The sequence below is a fragment of the Protomyctophum bolini genome (assembly GCF_963924005.1).
Source record: "Protomyctophum bolini genome assembly, chromosome: 4".
Taxonomy (NCBI): Eukaryota; Metazoa; Chordata; class Actinopteri; order Myctophiformes; family Myctophidae; genus Protomyctophum; species Protomyctophum bolini.
Genome location: NC_137865.1, coordinates 20,727,516 through 20,745,705, shown reverse-complemented (window position 1 = coordinate 20,745,705; position 18,190 = coordinate 20,727,516). Strand labels below are relative to the sequence as shown.

Below are 18,190 nucleotides of genomic sequence, written 5' to 3'. Positions count from 1 at the left end.
AGTGATCAAACTATTTTGTGAAATTAAATGGTCAGCTAGATAATGATAAAAATGTGAGTATGTGAATACCAATGATAAGTAGGCCTACCATTTCAGGATATTGTTTTAATGAATTACATTGTTTCGGTACTTTGGTGTTTTAAGTTTAAACTTGCGGCGAGTTTGTAAACTGGCGAGCGAGTTCTCCGGATCCGTCAGATGGGGCGCTGGCGGTGGCCAAATGGCTCACATGCATCAATTGTGTCCTGTTTTAGGGCTGTTTTTTCAACTGGGAACCGCTCTCACACAAACCCCCCACAACCTGAAGTTCCTGAACCCACCCCACTCTACTCCATGTCCATGGTAACATTCTTGTTGAGTGTCGGTTGCTGGGCAACGTAGTTGACGAAAGATTATTTTTGCTGGCCTGCACCACTGCACGCTCTGTTGTTTTCCCCAGCAGTAATAGTAGGCTACGTTTACTTCCTTTTTCCAACGTGAACAACTTGAACAAGGTAAGATCCAGTTTTAATAGCCATTTTATTATTAACGTTGTGCACAAAGAGGCATGTGTATTGTGTACTTGTGTAACGTATTAAGCACGTGTATGGGTCTATTATAATTGTGAACAAACTAAAACATGCGTTCACGTGAGCTACTGAAGACATATATATACCTGATATAGTCAGTATGACATTAATTATGCTCGCCTATATGTGTGACAAAAGTGACAATAATGCTCTGGTGGTCCATAGCCCCATGCCCTTTGCTGGCATTGGCGCTATCAGAGCTAAGATAATTATGTACATATTTATGATATTTTCATTCATGATCTACCGTTTTATTTGTATCCATTCCGAAGAGGAGATTCAGGAGAGCTTCTTGCACCATTTTCTGCAAGACCATGGACTCAGCGTTCACATGTGAGTTAATTCATCATCATCATCATCATAGTAGTATTACTGTGTGTGTGTGTGTGTGTTTCCATCTCAGAGAACAAGTTCCATGTCATTGTCTCTGTCAACAGGAATTGGAAGGATGCTGATCGAATGCACAGCTGCGACGACAGTGACTCCAACATAGAGGACGAGGAACATGATTTAGCAGCAAGGAGAAAATGTAAATAATATTAATAATAATAATAATAAATGTTATTTATAATGCACTTTACATGTGAAACAAATCTCTACAGACTAAACCTTTGCATAATAATACTTTAATATGTTATAATACTTTAAACTAAAGGGATTGTGACATCCCTGAGCTCAAATGCACCCAAAAAACTGTCCTTTTAACCTTCAGTAGATTGTCTGTGGTCTGGGATTTTCTGGCTCAAACAAGTGTTCTGATTTTCCTGTGGAGTGTGATGTATCATGTAAGAGGCCACAAATCCCATATATGACATAGGAATTTGCCAGCAGATGTTTTAGCTGTTTTGCCTGTTTCCATTACAGCTCAAAAGGCTTCACAGACACAGAGAAAATCCCACGCCACAGAAAATCCACTGAATGTTCAAAGTTCAGGTTGTGTGGGTGTACCACTGAATGTTCAAAGTTCAGGTTGTGTGGGTGTACCACTGAATGTTCAAAGTTCAGGTTGTGTGGGTGTACCACTGAATGTTCAAAGTTCAGGTTGTGTGGCTGTACCACTGAATGTTCAAAGTTCAGGTTGTGTGGGTGTAGGCTAATTGAGAAATTTGAGGTCATAAAACATTTACGATTTACAATTTTGGCATTTAGCAGCTCATGATACAATATGAGTGCATAATAAATAATAAATATGTCAATGTACATACTATAAAAAAAAGAGGTCCCTTAAAACACAAATTCAGTTCAGTCTGTGCAGTGTCACCAGACTTATAGCTCTTAGTTCAGCAGTCTAATTGTTGACAAGTAAAAACTGTTGGTACTGCTCCCGGTGCTCCGGTAAATTACGCTTGCCAGAGTGTGGGACGTGTGGAGCGTTCACAGCTTTCCTGTCTTAGCTGATCTAAGTGAGCAGGAGGAGGGGCTATAGTATAGGGATACTTGGATCAAGTTTGTAACTTGTAAGATATGGGGTGCTATGCCTTTGGTTAGTACTTGGTGTGGGCAGCAACTGGGGGCCAAAGAGAGAAGTCATGGAGATTATATTTGGATCAGTATCTATCAAATGATGATCAACTTGGATGTGTAGGATATGAGTTATACATTTTTCAGGAAATTAAGAAAACCTTATATTTTTAAAACAAAGCAATACAGCCCCATCACATTTGGTGTTGTAACTTTATATATTGTCAATTACTTCCATGAGAGGGGGAGAGGTGGTGGAGTTAGTGTCTTTAGTAGACATTTTGAGGGTCCAATGGAGTTAAGTGGTTTTGTCCAAAGGCCAAAGCACTTTTTACTACTTTCCATTGGTTCAATAATTTCGAAACAACACACAGACGTAAAGGCCAAGGGACAATAGCACTGATATATGCCAAAATAAATCTAAAACCTCATAAATTGAGTTATGAGGTTCCTCCCGACAGCAACAATATGCTACCTTCCAGCTTACTTTGTAGGCACACAAGGACCATGCACTCCCTCACTGGTTGTTAGGGGTGGTTTGTGATCTAACCTCTAACATTGTTAATAGTGACACAAAACTATACTACAGAGTGGTCAGTTGTAATTTTTGACTTCTGCAATGTATACATTTCTGAAACTGATTAAAATAAGAATTTAAACTATAGCAATCCTTGAGGCTTAATTGACCATTTAAAGATGAATTTGCTTGTAATCAGGTGAATAATGTGATCAGCTTTACTGTAATACTTTTGAAGATGAATATACAATGCTGTAATTTGAAATAAGGTGAGGTGGTCATTAAATAAGGAAACAATGACCTCGTTGACCTGGCCCTCGTCATCTATTTTGGTAGAGCCAACTCATTGTTGTGTTCTTATTGTGCTACTGTCTGTCTGTTACATGTTCCCATCCAGTGTCCATACACGTGGGCTATGTTATGAGGACCACTCAGCTGGTGGTAGCCTTCGATGGCGAACGGCCCCTCAGGCTCAGAGAGCCTCTGGACCTGTTCATCTTCCCCTCCGTCTCCTGCCAATTCCAGGGAGTCCGTTGGCCCATAGAGTTTGAGGTCATCAATGATGTCATCCATCATATAGGTGTGTTCTCTTTTAAATCACTTTTCAAAACACAATTCTGTTGCTTTTAGTCTGTTTTGTGTTTTTCACTTTTTAAGCTAAAGCTAAAAAGCGTTATACAAACCTTATGTATTATGTAGGACGCAGGGAATATGTGGTTAAAACTGTGATGAATGAGTCTAGAAATGGCAAAGAAAAAACGTACGGTAATGATCCATTATCGACTACTGGATTGCCACAATTTATCTTCCTCAGAAAAAAGAAAATATATCTTTCGCAAATTTGCCAAATTGGTGCATGATATTTTGAAAAAGTCACATAGTTGTCTCCACCAGGCTGAAGGTATGCGGAGACAGTATGTATTGCACTCTGTCCGTCTGTGGACAGCTAATCTCTGACACCGTTGGCTTGATCGCAGCCAAACTCTTCACACACTCCCTGGATGCCAGAGCTGAATCTCTGCCCCAAATCTTTCCCAGGAAGAAATGGCACTTGAAATTTCTCACCTCAGCCACATGGTGGCGCTATAACTGGCTGATTCATGGTTTTACCTATAATGGCACCTATCTGTGTAAAACCTTGTATGCACACACCAAGAGGCCAAAGAAAAACCTTTGCCCTGTGTTTTTTACATCTGCTCTTTATTACGCCACAAGGACTCTTTTTGGGGGGGATTTTATCCAAATAGATACACATGATCTCTATTGTCATGTTTGATTTCTCATATTCCATCCTGATTGTCTAAGATTGGCTTCAACGTTTTCAGGAGTGGTCCGTTTTGTACAAAATTCCGCAAATATCCAACGCAGTAGGATTGCGGTGAAACTGTGCACTCATATTGACTAGGCTGAGGAAGAAATGTCACTTGACATTTTTCAAGTCAGTCTCATGGTGGCGCTATAACAGGCCGAGTCGCATGTTTACATATAACTGCAGCGAGGGAATATACAAGGAAAAATGTCTGGCCTGCATTTTTCAATTCTACCTTTTCGAGCGCCACCAGGAGGCCAACTTATGTGCAAATCGTTTTTTTTTTTTTTTTTTTTTCGTTTTTTTTGTGTTCCAGAATGGGAGCCACCAGGTCCAGAATCATTTTACCAGTTAACAGGACATGAGAGGACGCCCATGCCAGTGGGAGAGGAGAAGGGGAAGGTGGTATACTGCATTGACCTAGGTAAGCCTGTGATTAAATATATGTTCAGCACATTAAATCCATGTAGATCCAATACTGTAGCTACCTGGCCATGATATACCGGTAAGTCGATATATGATTGATCAAGCACTTATTTTTATATAAGAACAAATCAACATGAATTCAAATTCATTTTTTAAAATTGATTCAATTGATTCAAATGTAATACCAATTTTATACAATTTTATACAACAGAGTCATGCAAAAATAACAACAAATATAGCTGCAAGCAGCGATAAGACAGGAATCAATAAGCCCTTTTAGGCTGCTCAACAGTGCCACTTTAGGTCACCCAGCGGTATTGCAGCTGTTTATACCCCAAACATACAGTATACAGACAGACAGGCAGATGAGTTTTTTCACTTAAGAAAATGTACTCCCGTTTTTAATATAATTCAAAATGGTGGGTGAGGGCAGAGGTCAAAAGTTAGAAGACGAAAGTTCGGCATGAGGCATGACAGTCAAACGGTTCATGAGCTATGTCTGTTAAAAGTTTGCATTTTCAATTGAGTGCTATAGCGCCACCCTTTGGCCAATGGTCATGGGCTTTGCATCCTCACTGTTTGGCATAGCCCTTTCACTCTAAATTAATCCCTTCTCTTTCTCTGTTACTCATTAAGCCACCAAGACCCCCTATTTCACCCACTCTCGTGTTGGGGGAAGCAGAAGGCCAATTAAGATCGCCACCTCTTGTGCCACACGTCAGGGGGAACCCACGCTAGAATTTGAGTCACGATTTGAGAGTGGAAACCTGCAGAAGGCGACGCAAGTGTGAGTCTGTAAAGCCTTAACTACCCTGATCTTTGCCGTTTCAGCTCCTGAGCTGTCTTGTTTGTTCTTTGATTTATTTTGACTCACTGGCATTTCCCCTCATCTCACCCCTACCCAGTGGCGTCCACGACTACGAGCTCACTCTGCGCACAGACACGTACACCAACAAGCACACGCAGTGGTTTTACTTCAGGGTCAGGAACATGAAAGCTGGCGCAACATATCGCTTCACCATCATCAACCTGATGAAGTGTCACAGCCTGTACTCTTTGGGTTTGAAACCACTCCTCTATTCCGAGAGGGCTGACAAGGAGAGAGGTGTTGGGTGGCACCGCATCGGATCTAATATCAGATATTATCGAAACTGTAGCCAGGTGGGTAAGAGCATGCCATGTCTCAAGGCGCCACTTAGCTTGTAAGCTTACGATTATGATTTAGCTAGAATGAGAATTGAGTGCACACTCAAATTTCACCTGATCTGATAGTTTTCCAGAACTGGACTAAAAGTCTTTCTAAAAGTAATGAACTTTGAGTGATATTGTTGGATTACAAAAGTGAAATATTAGTTCAGTTTCCCATAGCTTTGTTTGAATGGTCACATAATGTGATGCATTTACAGTTCAAATCTGCTGCTGGTCAATCAAATCAAGCTATTACGGTATATATTATATGGGTAAATAATAACTGGAACAGGAAACAGATATGCCACCTGCTGTAAGGAAACCCGAGAATACAGTTATGGCCACAGAGCCTTAGCAAACATTGTGGATTGGAGGGAGGGCGAAAACCATTTGACCCGACCGGGTCGGTGTGCATCTGTTGAAGACTTGATATGTGAAATGGACTTGGAATTTTAAGTGCACATAAAACAAGTCATCAGATGGCTGGGAGAAAGTGTGCAGTAGGATTGCGAGATACAATGCCACACTGAATGCATATAAACATATAAGCATATAATGCATATAAACACTACAGCTTTTAAACAACATCGTGAAATACAGTCTTGCAGAATGACAAAAGGACTGTGTGCAAAATCAGGAGAGAATATGATATTACATACTGTAGGTCTATGTCACATGTTCCACTCAGGCTGTCATTTCTCCTTTCAGGGTAAAGAAGACAACAATACCCTGTATTCGCTGACGTGGACTTGCCACTTCCCTTATGACTCTGACACCTGCTATCTGGCTCACTGCTATCCTTACACCTACTCCCGCCTGCAGCGCTACCTCAGCCGCGTCACGTCTGACCCGGACGTCGTGGCCTACTGTAAACTGCGGGTGCTGTGCCGCAGCCTGGCAGGGAACATGGTGTATGTGCTGACAGTGACGTCCCCTGCTGGCAGTGCTGGCAGCAGGGCAGAGAGCAGGAGGAAGAAGGCTGTGGTGGTAACGGCCAGGGTGCACCCAGGAGAAACCAACAGCTCATGGATGATGGAAGGATTTTTGGATTTCCTGCTCGGGGACTCGGACGACGCTCAGCTCCTCAGGGACACTTTTGTTTTCAAGGTGATGAGGACTCAACTGTATATATGGAAAATCTTGAAAATCAACAATATAAAAGTGACCTATTTAAATTAAAATGTTATTTAAATCTATTATTTTTTATAATCGACTAGATCAATTAGTGGAATTAACTTTTGCACCCCTATGTGTCCATAATCCCATTCCTTCTCCAACTTTTACTTTTTTTTTTTACTAATTTTTGGTCCAATGCTTGTATCAATTTGATTGGTACTGCATCAAGATATTAATGGATATAATTTATGTTATAGTATTAAACTATTTCTTTCTGCATAAAAAAAAATATTGAAATATGCAAGTTAAGACTGTAAAGACTGACATAACTCGCAGATTTCAACACTTATTTAGAGTCTAATGCTTCGCTCAACTAGAGACTGGTGACAATCTCCCAGCTTTCGTTGCTAAAACTTTGAGGACGCAAATAGAGAGTGCATTGTTGCACCAATCCACAGTTCATCATATTGAGGTGGTAATATTATTGGTTTCCAAAGCAGTATGTGCAGGTTTATTATTTGTTGGCGACTAGCGACTGTTCACGTTGCTGTTTTAGAAACTACCTTGGATTTTGAAGTCACCAGACATAGTTAGACATAGCAGAAGTATCTAGCAACATAAGACACTGTGAACTCACCTGCGGATTTGAGGTCTACAAACTGTAGCACTCCAAACAAGCATCAACAACCTAATTTCCTTGTTCTGCTTTTTCTTGATGTGATGCAGGTTGTACCGATGTTGAACCCAGATGGTGTGGTGGTGGGGAACTATCGATGCTCTCTGGCTGGCAGGGACCTCAACAGAAACTACAGAACAATGCTCAGGGAATCCTTTCCCTGCGTCTGGCACATGAGGAGCATGGTGAAAAGGTAAGACAGAATGTTCACATACAACTACAGTACACACACGCATGCATGCACACACACACACACACACACACACACACACACACACACACACACACACACACACACACTCACACTCACACTCACACTCACACTCTGTGTCTCTTTCACTTCACAAACGTACTGAACACGACCACTTCTCACACCATTCTCCTGAACATTGGGAGTAGGATATGATATTGGATAATGAAACTCAACTGCACACCGAGTGACTCGAGTCCTGCTGTTCCATGTTTTCCTTCAGATTGATGGCTGAGAGGGATGTGGCCCTTTACTGTGACTTCCATGGTCACAGCCGCAAAAACAATGTGTTTATGTACGGCTGCAACAACCGTGGTGATGCCACGCGGCAGCTCCACGAGAGAGTGTTCCCGCTAATGATGAGCAAGAATGCCAATGACAAGGTAGACGTGACGAAGGATTCTAATACTCATATTTGTAGGAGAACCGTGCATGATATAACGTGACTAACTGCTTAATGAGCTCGTGTTTGTGATGTCCGTGCACTCAACAGGCTTGGATTGTCTGGGGACAGAGTGGCATTCTGACTACGTGGCTTCTGTGTGCGGTTAAGTTTCTGGTTTAAGGACTTCAGTGTTTTGTACCATACTATTGTATGAGTACAGAACAAAGAATGTTTGCTTTCGCCATCTTTGTTGAAGAAGAGTCTGGGCCATTAAGATTTAGTCTTACTAGAAGTACAAAAAGTTTCTCAATCTTATATTTAGATTTAGTCTGGCTTAATCTAGTCACCTCTGAGGTAGGTCAATGATTAAAGTGTGATTACCTTTGAGGGGATTAAATCCACCCATCAAGCCCATTAGTGTCAACCTCAGACCATCAGATCATGCTCTGATTTTGTGTTTCTGCTATTGTCCTGGCTCTGCTCTAATTGAGAGCAATTTAGAGGTTTAGGATTCAATGGTTTGTTTACTACCCTGTTTCCTGTAATGGATTGGTATTGTTTAAGCCTTGTGGAAATGTGGTGTTTAATTCATGTAATGTGTGGCGTCGGAATGGCGCTGCTTCGGAATAGTGGGCTTATTGATCTATGACATGGTTGGTTCCAAAGGCTGCTTACTATACTTCATGTAGCTTATATTTCATAATCATAACACGCAGCTTCTTTATTGATTCATATACAGTGCTGCATACTGATATCATCATGTGTCCCACCTCCTCAGTTCTCATTCAGGAGCTGTAAATTCAGAGTGCAGAAGAGCAAAGAGGGAACGGGGCGTATCGTCATGTGGCGTCTGGGCATCAGAAACAGCTACACTATGGAGTCCACCTTTGGAGGCTCCACTCTGGGTGTGTTTGAAGTGAACTCTAATTGTGACTTACTGTGCATATGTGAGTGTGCGTTCAGCGATTTCATTAACATAATACAATCATCCACCTTGACGTATTTCATCTCCAGGTAATAGGAGCGGAACTCATTTCACAACACAAGACCTTAAGTCCCTGGGCTACTATTTCTGTGACACTCTGCTGGACTACTGTGACCCCGATCCCACAAAGGTGATTAAACACTTAAACCCTATACACTTAGTTGACCGGAGTCCCCCAGGGTTTTTCTGTATACTAGGCTCCCTATTGTGGTCCCATACACTAAATATCTATGGCAAGAATAGCAGATCTACAAACTACAGTGCATCATGTTGGGAGCTTGCTACATTTGCCGAATGTTCATCCCCAGAATAGGGACGCTAAGGTTCATGTGGTTAAAGTGTATTATTTTCAGCCACCATCATTATAATATTATTATACAATAATATTACAAAGATATGTTTAGGCACAAACTGTAAGACAGAACACAACATGACCTGAAACATACCTTGTTTCTCTTTTTGATGACGTTTAGAGCACATCGATTTATTTGAGTACTGTCACTTTTGTAATTGTTTATAACATTTCTCTTTCTCTGAATGTCTGCGTTTGTGTGTTAGACGGCATACTGTCTGACTGAGTTGTCAGCGCTGCTGAAACAGGAGGTCAGGGAGAGGCTCGGCAAAGAGCTGGGCACTGACTGCAGCATCTCTCTCTCTGATGTGGAGTCCAGGTCTTTACCTTTAGCCTACCTTTCATCGTGTGACATGAAAGCTCTGTTGTGTAATTCTAGCCCCATTAGCGACGAGGCACCAAGGATGGCAATGTCACTCCATCTAACACTTTATTCCCATTTATAAAATTACTATACATTACATTTATAACATTACTGGATGTATTGCCATGGGATTTTCCGTGCACCTTCAGTAGGATGTGCCCCTAATGATTTTGGTGACCTCTAGTGCCACCTTTTGGCCAGTTGGCTGCACCACAGCCATTAGGGATCTCTGCAGGGCTTGTTAAGCCATGATTCACCTTGAATTAGTATAGTTTTTTACTGCAGTGTATTGTATTGTGTATGGATGCTGCTGGTCCTTGTCTCAGAGACATATTTATCCTAAGGGAGAAGCAGTCCTTGACCCCTGATTTCCCTCCTCCCAGTGTTGTTTTTGGCAGCAAATTTCTATTTTAGTCTTTGGAATGAAACTTCATTTAGTTTTAGTCACATTTTAGTCACCTGGAAGTGTTAGTCTAGTTTTGGTCGACTAAATATCATAAGATTTTAGTCGACTAAATCTACAGTTGATTTAGTCGACTAAAATGTATTTTGGCAGGCCTTGATGCCGTCGTAATGGCTGATTTTACCCTTGCTGAAAATAGCAGATCTACAAGCTCAAAACGTGTTGTGCTGCGACGCATTGTGAGCTTGTAGATCTGCTATTTTCAGCATGCAACCAAGTGTAAAATGACTTATACTGGATCTCTTGTCCACTAGTCCCTCCCTAAAAATGTAGTCTAGTTTTTATTTGTTGACGAAATTGTCAATAAATTCAGTCTCATTTTTAGTCACCATAGCTTAGTTTTCATTTAGTTTTTGTCAGTGAAAAAAGGTAGTCGACAAACATTTTTCGTCATAGTATTAGTTGACGAAATCAACACTCCCTCCTCCCCCTGTCTTTACAGCACCAGTGGTTCAAACAGTACAGATTCGGATGGACTGCCGGTACATTTACTGAAACAAGAAAATGCTGTCCATACACAGGTATGGCCTGTGCACCAGAGTCACATGGAATCAGTCAGATGGCAATATATGAGCAGTTTCCTAATTTCTAAATTGGATAAATATCTCTTCTCTTTTAGATTAAGTGGTCATTGAAATTAACTGATTAACTGAAATCAGTTAAATTAATTAATTAAGCTTCAAGATGCTTAGTCTTTCTACAAATTTGTGTAGACTTAAATGTTTTCAGTCATATTTGTTACTGGTGCGTTTCCCCTCATGCATTTCTCTCCAGAGAAGGCCCATCGAAAAGAAGAAACACCTGAGAACTCGTAAAGAGAGGAACCAGCTGCGACAGGAGTGGATCAAGAACAACACAGAGCCCAATGTCCTGCACAGTAGCATCAACAACATTGTAAGATACTCCAAATCACGATTGAAGTTTTTTTTTTAACTTGCCATTATAAAGTCATTTACAGGCAATTTCATTTCATATTATAAGACAGTTCATTTTTTTAAGTGCAAAAGTAAAATAAGTGACATTACAAGAAAAAGAAAGAAAAAAACAAAAATACATAGTAATATATCTATTATTTGCCTTGCGGGTGCCTTGGGGGTGAACTTGAACTTTTCACTGTGATATGGGAGGTTTTCATTTAGAGTATCTGGGCAGCATCTCTACCCATTTGTAGAATCGGCTTCCAGATATTCTGCCACTAACTCCCATCTCCTTTTGAAGTTAGGGAGCTTAATTTGTAACTGGGCTGTCATATATTCCATCTTATAACTTTTTGTAGCCACTGATCAATAGTAGGGGGGTTGGGTTTCATCATTTTACTGTTTTATTCTTGCGAGCTAAAAATAATTCATTGTTTTGGTTTTTGTAGGAGCCCAATCCGCTCAGCGAAGACGAAATGGTTAAAATGAGGATCGAAAAGACTGTAGGCCTACTGAGAAACAAGAAGAGAAAGAAGGTATAAAGCAGATGATGATTACCAGTATTTAATGGGTTAAATAGGCCCGAACCCTCAAGGTGTTAATGATATTTAATTTAAAAAGTGCAACATCTTCTAAGCAATTTCAAAGGGTGGTCCGACAGTCATTACACTGACAACCTACCTCTATCCCTAACCTAACCCTCCGCAAGCACGGGAGCAGCGCATGTTCGAGCGGTAGTCCGACCGTTGTTCCCACATGTCAGACTAATGCTCCGTTGGAATTATGTTCGGATCCCACTTCGAAAACATTGATTTCAGACATGACTTATAAACAAACAAGTAAATATAAAATACCCATAAAGTGAACTCTATTGTATTTATTCACTGTATTAAAAGAAATGCTCAAAAATCTACAAGCTAACAATACGTCACAACACGGCAACATGAGCTTGTAGATATTATTTTATATTTTCTGAAAACCTTTGAAAATGTTAATGACATGCCAGAATAGAGAGGCTCTGGCTCTAAGAATGATGGACAACCAAAGATACACACATAAAAGAGAATAACTCATTGGCTTTCCACTTTACAGTATGTGCCCTCCAAGATCCCCTGCGGAGCAAAGGTTGACAGTTGGATGAGAAGATCTGCGATTCCTCGTTCAGCCTCTGGCCCCAGACTCACCAGCCACGTGACCCTAAGTCAGGACCAGGAGCCTATTAAGGTTAATTAATTATCTCTGCATCCTTTTGGGATCATTTCACTTGATGTAGGGTCTGTAAATTAAGACATTATTGGATCAAGCAAAAGTGTTCATACAAAGTAAAGTCAGGAGTGCTCATTTCATTTGTGTAAAACTTTACCCGTCGACAGTTGATATCAGCTGTCAAGATGGTGATATTCTATTCTGTTAGTCAGTGATTTCAAAAGCATGTGCTGTCCTTTTTCCCCTCAGTTGCTTTTGGACTTATACTAAGTTGCGTGCCGATGTGTGGTGTATCGAAAATAGTTAAATATAACTCAGGATTTGCACTTTCTCTGTTTTAGAATAAATCCCTGGAAGCTATGAGGGCTTCATACCGGCATCACAAGGCTAAAGCGTATCCGCAACTCAGACTGACCCTGACCAAACTATCCCAATCAGGTAAAAACACTCTATTGGTGTCTAAATGTGATCTCTACCATAGCCAGGCCGATTCCAGATTTTTGGGCCTGATGCCAATCCTGATTTTACTACGCCACCAATTACCAATGTTTTGACCTTTTTAAAAACTTGGATATGGAAACTACAAGGGTCTGGAGGAACCCAGCGATGCTGGGTGCTATTGGCGATGTGAAAGTAAATAAATGAATATGGATGCAAGCACATTGGAGCTGCGTAAACCTGGCTGAGTGGTCAGGTTATTTTTTCCCTTTTTCTTTACTTATAAAAGCAGTTTAGAGGGATAGTAGACTTTTGAACATTTTCAACTATAATGACATGCCCAAAATACAGTTTGAAAGTTATAAATTCCACCCAAGGTTTTTCACTCAACATTGATGGATCCACTGTTACACCCTCCACCCGCATCCGCAACCTTGGTATCATTTTTGACCCCACCCTTTCATTCCTCCCCCATGTTAACCAAGTCACCAAAACCGCCTTCTTTCACCTCAAGAACATTGCCCGTCTCCGACCCTCTCTGTCATTTTCCGCAGCCGAAACACTCATCCATGCCTTCATCTCATCCCGCCTTGATTATTGCAACAGTATCCTCTACGGCACCACCTCCAAAGTCCTCAATAAACTGCAATATGTCCAGAATTCAGCTGCCCGCCTGCTCACCAGTACCCGTTCCAGAGACCATATTACACCTGTCCTCCGTGACCTTCACTGGCTACCGGTTAAACAAAGAATCCACTTCAAAACACTCCTGACCACCTACAAAGCTCTAAATAACCTGGCTCCCCCATACCTCTGTGACCTCCTCAAACGCCATGCCCCCTCTCGCTCCCTCAGGTCTGGTGATGCAAACCTCCTCGATGTCCCCAAAACCAAACTCCGTACCTGGGGGGACAGAGCTTTCGCCTTTGCTGCCCCAACCCTGTGGAATGCCCTCCCTAAGGCACTCAGAGATGCCCCCACCCTTCAAACCTTCAAATCCACCCTCAAAACCCACCTCTTCAAAATTGCCTTCCCTAGCTAACCCTTTTCACTGTCTTTTAATGTTCTTTAGCTTTTAGTGTTATTTTTCCTTTTCTTTCTATTAAAGTTGTTTTTAATTTGTTGTTACCTCTGTAAAGCCCCCCCATGTAAAGCGTCTTTGGGTACTCAGAAAAGCGCTATATAAGTTTGAGATATTATTATTATTATTATTATAAAGAATCTGGACACATCGGCAGCATACAGTAATTGATCACTGATGTCTCTACAACCACTAACTTTATCATGTTGCGGTGTATAATACACCATGTCTCCCTAGTTGAGGAAGTTCACTTCTGTGTTGTACAGTACATGCATGTGACAATAAACACTACATTGGTCATTTTAGTACTCTTGACAATAGGGGAAAGTCTCTTTCAGTTTGTCTGCATTTGGTCTTCACAGAGGAACCAGAGGAGGAGAGAGGAAGGTATTCAACTCAGCTGTTGCATCTGCACACCCTGCTTCCACCTCAAACAGGGGCCTTCTATCCTCCCCAGCAGCAGCAGCCACCACTTTCTGTTGTCTCTCACAAAGGCTTGAGAGGTCAGTCCAAACATAGTTTGAGTCTTTACTCTTTACAGATTGTGAGGAATAAATTGGGATTTTCTCATTGATTGAAAACCTGATCCATAGTGCGTCATAGCTAGCTGTCTGGTCGTAAAACTCATCTCCCTCTTTCAGGAAGGCTACCAGATTCTCTCAGCACTGCATACAGGTAATCATAGAATCATCATAGCATTCCAATAAAATATGACATGACTTAACTAGGTGAATCATTCAACATATTGTATATTTCTGATGATAGGTCTCCCCCAGGCTTGCAGTACAAAGTAGTTCCAGATATTGTTCCATCAAGGGTATTGGAACTCAACATATCATCAACACTTTGCCCTGCCAAGTCTAGCCTTGAGCAGCCTCATGTAGACAGAAATGCTGATTGGGTCTCCACCTCCCAGACAAACACCACCAAGTACAGACAGGTGATCCAGGAAAAAGATGCAATGGAAGGTGATACTCATACAGAAATGCCATTACTAACATGACACATTAAACAATAACAATAACTATGTACTTTTACTATGTAGCACATCTAATTTGCTATTGTGTTATATTGTTGTTTATTTAGTTGGTGTGTCACTGTTGGACAATGTGCCCATTAGTGGACAGGACCAGAGAGAGACTGTCCTCAAGAACCCACTTTACAAAATTGAACCGGATGGAAATTCATACTTGCACAGACTGAGGAGCACAGATAGAGGAAAAAGGTTTGTGGGAATATTGTCTCTGATTTGGTTTGTAATCATCGTTCTTACATACATTGTATTTATATTGCACTTTACATTTGAAACAAATATCAAGGTGCTTTCGCTCTGCCTCTATTAATGGTCATTAATGGTAACACTTATCTGTCACCTGTCTCTGTATCTTCAGATTATCCAAGAAAACCTTAAAAGAGCAAGATAAATTGGAAATTGGTGTTTTAACCACGTTGTCTAAGACTTCAGAGCTCTTCCAGTTGGATCGTCCTCTGTCCCAGGATGACACTTTCCATAGGCTTCAAAAACTCAGTCTGGTTGAGGCCACTAGGTTTTCTCACACACAGAGACGAAATCAGAAGCTGACGCCTCTGGAGGGGAAACTGGTCAGAAGACCATCAGGATCTGCCCCACTGCATGGCTGAACACGTCACATAGGTTTTCTTTTACTCTAATGTTCTGGCTGGTCATTTGAACCTTGTGCATGTACTGCATGTGCATGTTGTGCATGCTACATGCTAAAGAACAGATTTATTTTGGCAGGGAAAATCCACTGTGAGTGGATTATATAGCCATATAGGCCTAATGCACAGTGCAATGTCACATATAAATGATATAATAGTGTCATGTAAATGTATTTAATGTATTTTGCACTGATCTTCTGATTTTTAATGTCATGGATCTGAGATTAAAATAGTTTTTGTACCTTTAAGTTGATTTTAATGATTTAATTTAACTTAACGTTGAATAGATTTACAGCCAAACCATCTAGTTTAATTTATCACACTTTTACACATCCTATGTACATTATTTATTCACAACTGTAGAAAAATACAAATGTTATAAAAGTTTAAGTGTTTAAAACTGTGCAAAGTTTTCAAGCTCATTGTAGGAAATATGACGTGGCTGCATTTAGTACAAATTCTTCACTTCACCCCTTTTGCAACCACTACAATTCCCATAATGCTTTGGTACACTGCTCCTCCTTGTGGATAGGGGGAGGGATGTTTACTGAGACAACATGTACCAGTAGTAGTAACATGTAGTCCAGAGAATAAGTGAGCCCAGTGCCAATGATATCATGGACACTTTGAAATACTAAAATATCCCATATTACCCACATAAAAACCCCAGGAAAGTATTTCTTGTCTCCCAAACATAATTAAAATAAGATCTGGTTGCAAAATGGTGAAGTGTCTCTTTAATGTATCAGTGAAGTGAAGACCATGGGCAATGAGATGGGCACCAACGTGGATGTCAGGCAGCTCAACCGGCAAGTCCAGGGCTCAGAGCTCAGTCAAACTGTCTTAGATGAAATTGGCTTTCTGTTTGTCTGACCATCTCTCGCAACGCCACGAAGCCAAAGAGGGCCTGGGGGAATGGGAGAACCCAATTATAATATAACATTATCAGAATTCCCAAACAAAAAGCTGTAGACAATAAAAATGCAAGGTCCGAACTAAAGCCTAATTTACACAAAAGAGCGTTATTTTACAATGCAGAATACCATTGTGCAATGGAGCATAAAGTAGACTAGCTAGGGGGCATCTTTCATGTGTTATATAATTCACCTGTGTGAGTATGAACAAGGCAAGCACGATGTGCACGCCTCTCTCCAGGGGCTGGATGAGAATGGCCTCGTTGAAAAGCTGGAACAGGATCAATGGAAACTGCAGCAGAAGAGTCAGCAGCCAGAAACCTGCTAGCTCTGGGACCTTCAATCAATACAAACACATAAGATTAGACACCACCACAAGACCCTCATGTAAGCTTTACAAGCTCTGCCCCCTAGATGCCGACTCCGAGTGTTATGTTGACCAGTATCACAACAGAAAGGTCAAAGCACAGTCAAAGAACTCTTTATGTGTATGTGTTCAATACTGTACACAACACGTGTATCCAACCTTTTCTTGCAAATTCCCAGCATAACCAAGGTACAGTCTGATGGCCTCGATCAGGGTCATTAGGATAAGAACAGTAACGAGGATGAACTTGTAGTAGTCCGGCAGGGCAGAATACTGGAGGAAATTAGCACAATTACTTTAACAGCAACATAATAGCTGTAAAGCATGTAGGAAAAGAGTTCTAGTGCCTGCACTTAAAACTGGGATTACAAATCCTACTTAAACCACTATGTACTGCCTGTTTTAACTAAATAGGTTTACAGATTACTTTACGTCTCTTCGAATACAACAGAAGGTTGTCCTGAAGCTTATTTGATACCAAGGAACAGTTTGCAGAGGGCTTCCATTCGCTAATTAAGGGCATTACAATACAAAGAATATCAACATACTGTAGTAACTGTACCACCTGCCATCTATCTCACCTTGAGATTCAGCATTACAATTTCACTGACCCACCACAAGGGGAAGAACCATGTGTTGAAGTACAGCGACATCTGGAGTGGTAAACTGGACACAACTGGGAAGTGGAAACAAAGAGAATCCTTTTTAATACGCTTATACCGGTAGTTGGCAATTATACAACACTGGAAACGAATTAATCACAAAAGAGATCAAACGTGTGAAACGTGCATGCTGGTTAATAGTAAACAGCATGTTGTGCTGTTCTATCTCTCATACAGAAATGACTTAGCTTGTAGCTATTGGTATTGCAACTGCAATGGAACTCACTGCAGCCCAGGTATTTTGCATGGTCTTCACGTGTAAGTTCCTTACGACTCTGATCAATAAATACATTTCGAGAGAAATCTCCTAGGCGTCTCCTGATCGGCTGCGGCAGGTCCATGTTGTCTCAAAACTAAACAAGAACATCATCACGAGCTAGCTGCAAGGAAAAGACAAACGCCCCACAGTTTCCTTGGTTACTAAAGAAATCTCGCGTTCAGCTGAAATCTCGCACATCTCTACCAGAGCGCGAGCCGCACAAGCGAAAGTATAGTTGTGTTGTGTTGTCAGTTGTCACCTATTTTTTCAGTCTATGGTTGTTGTCACCATATTACTCTATAGTTGTCACATACTGTCACTGACAGTGTGTAAACCATATATTCCACGCCGGTAACAGGTCATCTCGCCTTTTGCCAACTCACCCCCGCGAAAAGTGAAGATGGCTCGCCCCGGAATTTCGAAAAGTGAAGACGGCTCGCCCTAAGCCGTGGATATCTCGCCCCACAGCGTAAATAGGACGGATATCCCGCCCCATGTTTATTTTACCCTATTTCTCATATTAGAACATTTAGAATCAATGTTTGTCAAAGGAGAACATTTAGAACCAGTTTGTTGTTGTTGTTGTTGTTGTTGTTAGGTGTTCC

The 18,190-nt window shown here is 41.1% G+C and overlaps 3 protein-coding genes across 3 annotated transcripts; 2 read left to right on the top strand and 1 right to left on the bottom strand.

The window, feature by feature from the left end:
• Nucleotides 1–4,231: 4,231 nt before the first annotated feature.
• agbl2 (AGBL carboxypeptidase 2) lies at nucleotides 4,232–12,865 on the top strand (the record flags this gene model as incomplete). Its single annotated transcript, XM_080762322.1, has 14 exons — nucleotides 4,232–4,280; nucleotides 4,919–5,069; nucleotides 5,188–5,443; nucleotides 6,179–6,577; nucleotides 7,313–7,455; nucleotides 7,736–7,895; nucleotides 8,688–8,802; nucleotides 8,912–9,012; nucleotides 9,441–9,553; nucleotides 10,504–10,582; nucleotides 10,836–10,955; nucleotides 11,428–11,514; nucleotides 12,071–12,202; nucleotides 12,526–12,865. The coding sequence occupies 14 exons, from the start codon at nucleotides 4,232–4,234 to the stop codon at nucleotides 12,736–12,738; spliced, it is 2,118 nt and encodes a 705-aa protein (XP_080618448.1). The 3' UTR covers nucleotides 12,739–12,865.
• An 88-nt stretch (nucleotides 12,866–12,953) lies between these two features.
• LOC308314491 (uncharacterized protein) lies at nucleotides 12,954–15,628 on the top strand (the record flags this gene model as incomplete). The annotated part of the gene is made up of 7 exons (XM_080762122.1): nucleotides 12,954–13,059; nucleotides 13,177–13,305; nucleotides 14,066–14,206; nucleotides 14,345–14,378; nucleotides 14,469–14,671; nucleotides 14,790–14,928; nucleotides 15,095–15,628. The coding sequence occupies 7 exons, from the start codon at nucleotides 12,954–12,956 to the stop codon at nucleotides 15,342–15,344; spliced, it is 1,002 nt and encodes a 333-aa protein (XP_080618248.1). The 3' UTR covers nucleotides 15,345–15,628.
• Nucleotides 15,629–15,717: 89 nt separating this feature from the next.
• Nucleotides 15,718–17,790, bottom strand: tmem17 (transmembrane protein 17). The gene is made up of 5 exons (XM_080762333.1): nucleotides 17,553–17,790; nucleotides 17,246–17,340; nucleotides 16,824–16,937; nucleotides 16,491–16,634; nucleotides 15,718–16,290 (listed from the first exon to the last, which is right to left on the bottom strand). Exons 1-5 carry the CDS (start codon nucleotides 17,665–17,667, stop codon nucleotides 16,213–16,215), a joined length of 546 nt encoding a protein of 181 aa, XP_080618459.1. The 5' UTR covers nucleotides 17,668–17,790; the 3' UTR covers nucleotides 15,718–16,212.
• Nucleotides 17,791–18,190: the final 400 nt, after the last annotated feature.